Genomic DNA, 6,451 nt, shown 5'->3' with positions numbered 1-6,451 from the left:
CCGCCGGGAGGCTGCTGCTCTGCGGAGGGGAGGGGGGTGGGTGGGGTGGGGTGGGGGGACGGTTTCTGCCGGTAAAAACACGGAAATAGGAATAAACCGGGAGGGGGGTGATGGACTAAGCTGATCTCACATCTGAGAAGCTGACACATCTGGACCGGGTTTGTCTGGATTCCGGGTCCTGCTGCAGTCTGGATTAAATTTATTTCATTTGTATTTCTCTGATCCTGGTCCTGGTTCAGAGTCTGAGGGGAGGGCAGGCAGTCTGGATTAAAACTCATCAGGATCATGAACATCCCCCCTCTGCTCCTCTAATCTGGGTTTTACTGAGCTGGATTTAAATCTGGGATCTGATCTGGATTACTCTGCTCCTGGTTCCGATCGGGTCACATCTGACCCGGTCTGCACCGGTCCTGATCTTGGTGTGATCTCGGATCTGGTCCCAGTCCTCTCGGTCCTGGTGTGAGGAGATCTGGTGTCATCATGCCGACGTCCCGGCCCGGATCTGAGCCGGTGGAGTTCTGGGTGGACGGGTCCAGGAGGGACGGGACCGTGGAGGAGGTCTACAGTCTGAGTACCGAACTGGGCAGGTCTGGACCGCTTTGTTAAAGGGGCACTGAAGACGGGTTCATGTGGACCCTCATAACAACAACAACAACAACAACAACAACAACAACAACAATGATCATGATAATAATAATAATACTAATACCTTTATTTATCAACAAGTTACAAAGCGCTTTACATAAATGTAAAAAGAATTTTTAAAAGCAAACAGTTATTGATTTATTATTTATGATCAGCAGTTTATTGGCTAGTTAAACGTTGACGTAAAAAAACATCTGACTGTTTGTCTTTGTGAGCATCCTGTTTTTGTTTTGTCTGTCAAAGTACTTTGTAAACTCTGTTTTTAAAGGTGATATATAAATAAAATGATGATTATTATAATAATAATTATTATTATATACAATAAAAAGTGCTCATACAGCAATAATGGCAGACCCGGCGATAGAATAATATTAATCACAAACAGATCAACAGAAACCATGGCAACAACAGAAGAGAAACAACAAGTTGAGCAGTTGTGTAAACTAACAGCACCTTTAGCAAGAAAAAATATGTATAAAACATAAATGATCTGTGTCCTTAAGAAGAGACTTTTGCCATTTCTTTCCAGATGTTCAGTTTGTGTCTGAACCAGCTGTTACACACGAGTCACCTGACATACGTCACCTGAGCTGCACCACTGGATGGCAGCTGTCACTCAAACTAATGATGGGATGCGTTAGGCCGACTGATGTTTCAGCCTGTTGTGTGGTTTTTCTTGGGTTTGGGTTTAGGAGTCAGGGTTAGGGGTCAGAGTTAGGGGTTAGCAGTTAGGGGTCAGGGTCAGGGGTCAGGGTTAGGACAGACTCAGGTAATGTGTACCTACAACAGAGGCGGCTGCAGCAGAGGCCATGGCGGTGGCCTCGGATGTCACATGAGTGGGACAAAGCCTTACTGGTCGGTCAGTTTTCATTTAACAGCCACTGAACGCACCTTCACCCCCACTCGCCTTTTTATCTGGAGGACTGGGAGCACTTTGTCTGTTGTCCTCAGCACTAATGTAGTCGGGGCCGACCCGCAATCCTCATCACCAACATAGTCGGGGCCGACCCATAATCCTCATCACCAGCGTAGTCGAGGCCAACCCGCAATCCTCATCACCAACATAGTCGGGGCCGACCCATAATCCTCATCACCAGCGTAGTCGGGGCCGACCCGCAATCCTCAGCACCAACATAGTCGGGGCCGACCCGCAATCCTCAGCACCAACATAGTCGGGGCTGACCCATAATCCTCAGCACCAGCGTAGTCGAGGCCGACCCGCAATCCTCATCACCAACATAGTCGGGGCCGACCCATAATCCTCAGCACCAGCGTAGTCGGGGACGACCCGCAATCCTCAGCACACAGTGAGGACTTGTTCTCCAAAACTCTTCTATCGCTGCACATCGCTGTTAATGTTGTTGTTGTTGCTGTTGTTGTTGTTTGCTTTCCAATTCAAATTTCTCAATTCAAATTCACAAATGTGAGAGAACACCGTCGCCACCAGCTCGGTTACCAGGTGTCCTGTTGCCATAGAGACCAGCCATGACTGTGTGTGTGTGTGTGTGTGTGTGTGTGTGGCTTTTCAGATGGATCTGTTTCCTCCATCTGTCCCAGCAGAATAACAGATCCCCCCTACACACACACACACACGCACGCACGCACGCACGCACGCACGCACACACACACACACACACACACGCACGCACGCACGCACGCACACACACACACACGCACGCACGCATGCACGCGCGCACACACACACACACACACACACACAGTCATTTTCACAGTTAGAGCAGATGTGTGTCGGCAGGTTCTCTTCAGGAAGTGACTGAAGCTGAGAGACAGGAAGTGATCAGACTTTATGGGCGGGGCTAATAACGCGTCAGTATTGATTAATCAATCTGCAGCCCATTTAAAACTGTTCTCCAGTGATTCAGTCTGTCACTTCAACAACAATAAGTATTTCCATATTACATATATTTTATTTAATTTGTGCATTTTAAAAAATGCTGAACATTCAAAAATCTCAAAGTATCACAAAAACGTTTTTAACTCTGAGGTGCAAAAGTTTCTAAAGTGATGAAAACAAGAAGCAAAGTTCAGCGTGAACAGACTGAGTTTAGCTGTGCTGACAACAGTCAGAACTGATGACTGACAGCCATCAACAGCATCACTGATTCACAAAACAGTGTTCATTTGCAGATTTGATCATTTTCCTGAACAAAAAGTTAATTTCCATCCAGCGGTTTTTAAAGAAGCTGATGGATTCATTTAATATTCTCCTATAAAAATAAAAAAATCCCCCCATCAGTTCACTGTATCTGTTCACTCTGTCAGCACTTTGCATGTTATGCTTGAAAGATGTTCAAAAAAGTTCAGTGTGCTTTCAGAAAAGACACATGTGTTATTATAATATTATTTATTATTTATTATAATTTTATTATTATAAAAGGACAGCTGTGCTGATATTATTATTATTATTATTAAAGGACAGGTGTGTTGTTATAATTATTAAAGGACAGGTGTGTTGTTATAATTATTATTATTATTAAAGGACAGGTGTGTTGTTATAATTATTAAAGGACAGGTGTGTTGTTATAATTATTATTATTATTAAAGGACAGGTGTGTTGTTATAATTATTAAAGGACAGGTGTGTTGTTATAATTATTATTAAAGGACAGGTGTGTTGTTATAATTATTATTATTATTAAAGGACAGGTGTGTTGTTATGATTATTATTAAAGGACAGGTGTGTTGTTATAATTATTATTATTATTAAAGGACAGGTGTGTTGTTATAATTATTAAAGGACAGGTGTGTTGTTATAATTATTATTATTATTAAAGGACAGGTGTGCTGATATTATTATTATTAAAGGACAGGTGTGTTGTTATAATTATTAAAGGACAGGTGTGCTGATATCATTATTATTAAAGGACAGGTGTGTTGTTATGATTATTATTAAAGGACAGGTGCGCTGTCATAATTATTATTATTAAAGGACAGGTGTGTTGTTATAATTATTATTAAAGGACAGGTGTGTTGTTATAATTATTAAAGGACAGGTGTGTTGTTATAATTATTATTATTAAAGGACAGGTGTGTTGTTATGATTATTATTAAAGGACAGGTGCGCTGTCATAATTATTATTATTAAAGGACAGGTGTGTTGTTATAATTATTATTAAAGGACAGGTGTGTTGTTATAATTATTAAAGGACAGGTGTGTTGTTATAATTATTAAAGGACAGGTGTGTTGTTATAATTATTAAAGGACAGGTGTGTTGTTATAATTATTATTATTAAAGGACAGGTGTGTTGTTATGATTATTATTAAAGGACAGGTGCGCTGTCATAATTATTATTATTAAAGGACAGGTGTGTTGTTATAATTATTATTAAAGGACAGGTGTGTTGTTATAATTATTAAAGGACAGGTGTGTTGTTATAATTATTAAAGGACAGGTGTGTTGTTATAATTATTAAAGGACAGGTGTGTTGTTATAATTATTATTAAAGGACAGGTGTGTTGTTATAATTATTAAAGGACAGGTGTGTTGGACGTCGAGCAGCGTTCAGGTTTAATATTGTGGTTTGTTTTGTGTCTTCCTGCAGAGGAGCGACATCCATCGTGTATCGCTGTGAGGAGAAACAGACCCAGAAGCCGTATGCTGTCAAAGTCCTGAAGAAAACGGTCAGTGTCTCCATGATGGAGAAACCCGAGGTCAGAGGTCAACACAGGGTCCTGGCAGCTGTCATCCACTGACTGATTATCCACTAACCCACAAACGGCTCCTGATGGTTGTTGGTGTTTTACCATTTACCGTCTCTGTACCACGGCTGGACAGACACAGATGAAACTGATCTATTCTCATCTCAACAAAATGATTTTCCAAAATAGTTGCTGACTAAAATAAATCCTGTAAACCAGCTGCTGCTGTTGGACTCAATGTTCAGATAAAACAAACACAACTTGTGTGGTAGGTCATCATGTTACTCAGCTTCTTTCTGCCGTCTGATTTTGTTTTTTCTGTCGCAGATCGACAAGAAAATCGTTCGTACTGAAATCGGCGTTCTGCTGCGTCTCTCCCATCCAAACATCGTGAGTATCTGTTTCTCAACACACCGGTCTGCTGATACTGTGCTGGATTCTATGTGCTGACTCATTTTGTGTGTTTGTGTGAGGTTGTGTGAAGTATGTTTCTACAAGTCCAGTATTACTTTGAGTTATTACAATTGTCTCTGATCGGTTCCCTGCAGGAATCAATACTGAGTCCACATGTTCAAACTCTTCAATAGCAACAATTCAGGATCAAACTGTGACACATTTGCATAGTTTTCACCCAGAAAGCGTTCAGTGACTACAGCCTTCAAATGTCCTCAATACGTTTCTCACTCAAACACAAACAAGCAACAAAACATTGCTATCAACCATTAAACTACATAAACACAATATACACATTTATACACTATCAACCATTAAACTACATAAACACTATATACACATTTATACACTATCACCCATTAAACTACATATAAACACAATATACACATTTATACACTATCAACCATTAAACTACATAAACACAATATACACATTTATACACTATCAACCATTAAACTACATATAAACACAATATACACATTTATACACTATCACCCATTAAACTACATAAACACTATATACACATTTATACACTATCAACCATTAAACTACATATAAACACAATATACACATTTATACACTATCAACCATTAAACTACATATAAACACTATATACACATTTATACACTATCAACCATTAAACTACATATAAACACTATATACACATTTATACACTATCAACCATTAAACTACATATAAACACAATATACACATTTATACACTATCAACCATTAAACTACATAAACACAATATACACATTTATACACTATCAACCATTAAACTACATATAAACACTATATACACATTTATACACTATCACCCATTAAACTACATATAAACACAATATACACATTTATACACTATCAACCATTAAACTACATAAACACAATATACACATTTATACACTATCAACCATTAAACTACATATAAACACTATATACACATTTATACACTATCAACCATTAAACTACATATAAACACTATATACACATTTATACACTATCAACCATTAAACTACATAAACACAATATACACATTTATACACTATCAACCATTAAACTACATAAACACAATATACACATTTATACACTATCAACCATTAAACTACATAAACACTATATACACATTTATACACTATCAACCATTAAACTACATAAACACAATATACACATTTATACACTATCAACCATTAAACTACATATAAACACTATATACACATTTATACACTATCACCCATTAAACTACATATAAACACAATATACACATTTATACACTATCAACCATTAAACTACATAAACACAATATACACATTTATACACTATCAACCATTAAACTACATATAAACACTATATACACATTTATACACTATCAACCATTAAACTACATAAACACAATATACACATTTATACACTATCAACCATTAAACTACATAAACACAATATAGCAACTGTCACAAATCTTTTGATTCCTGTAGAAAACGATGTGCAGATGACATTCAAAAGATACACAAGTTATTAACAATCAGTAACAAACTGTGACATGTATGTTTAAAAAGAGCAGATTATAACAAGCTTTAGTTTGGGTGAATAATAACATTAAAACTGGCTCAGAACAACATGAACACAGGATTGTGTTGCTGCTGTATCATTCCAAGATGGGTCAAATTTAACACTGGTTTTGAGTGTGTAGCACA

At 37.9% G+C, this 6,451-nt stretch overlaps 1 protein-coding gene across 1 annotated transcript in view; it reads left to right on the top strand.

Moving 5' to 3' along the window:
* Positions 1–79: 79 nt before the first annotated feature.
* The window catches only part of si:ch73-60h1.1 (calcium/calmodulin-dependent protein kinase type IV), a 28,303-nt gene continuing 21,931 nt past the window's right edge, over positions 80–6,451 (top strand). Inside the window, exons 1-3 of the mRNA XM_044362611.1 lie at positions 80–587; positions 4,209–4,287; positions 4,633–4,695. Of these exons, the coding sequence (XP_044218546.1) occupies positions 481–587; positions 4,209–4,287; positions 4,633–4,695 (249 nt within the window). The 5' untranslated portion in view covers positions 80–480. The remainder of the gene's footprint in view (positions 588–4,208; positions 4,288–4,632; positions 4,696–6,451) is intronic.

This window comes from Thunnus albacares, chromosome 9 (assembly GCF_914725855.1).
Source record: "Thunnus albacares chromosome 9, fThuAlb1.1, whole genome shotgun sequence".
Lineage (NCBI taxonomy): Eukaryota > Metazoa > Chordata > Actinopteri > Scombriformes > Scombridae > Thunnus > Thunnus albacares.
This window is presented reverse-complemented; position numbering and strand designations above follow the sequence as displayed.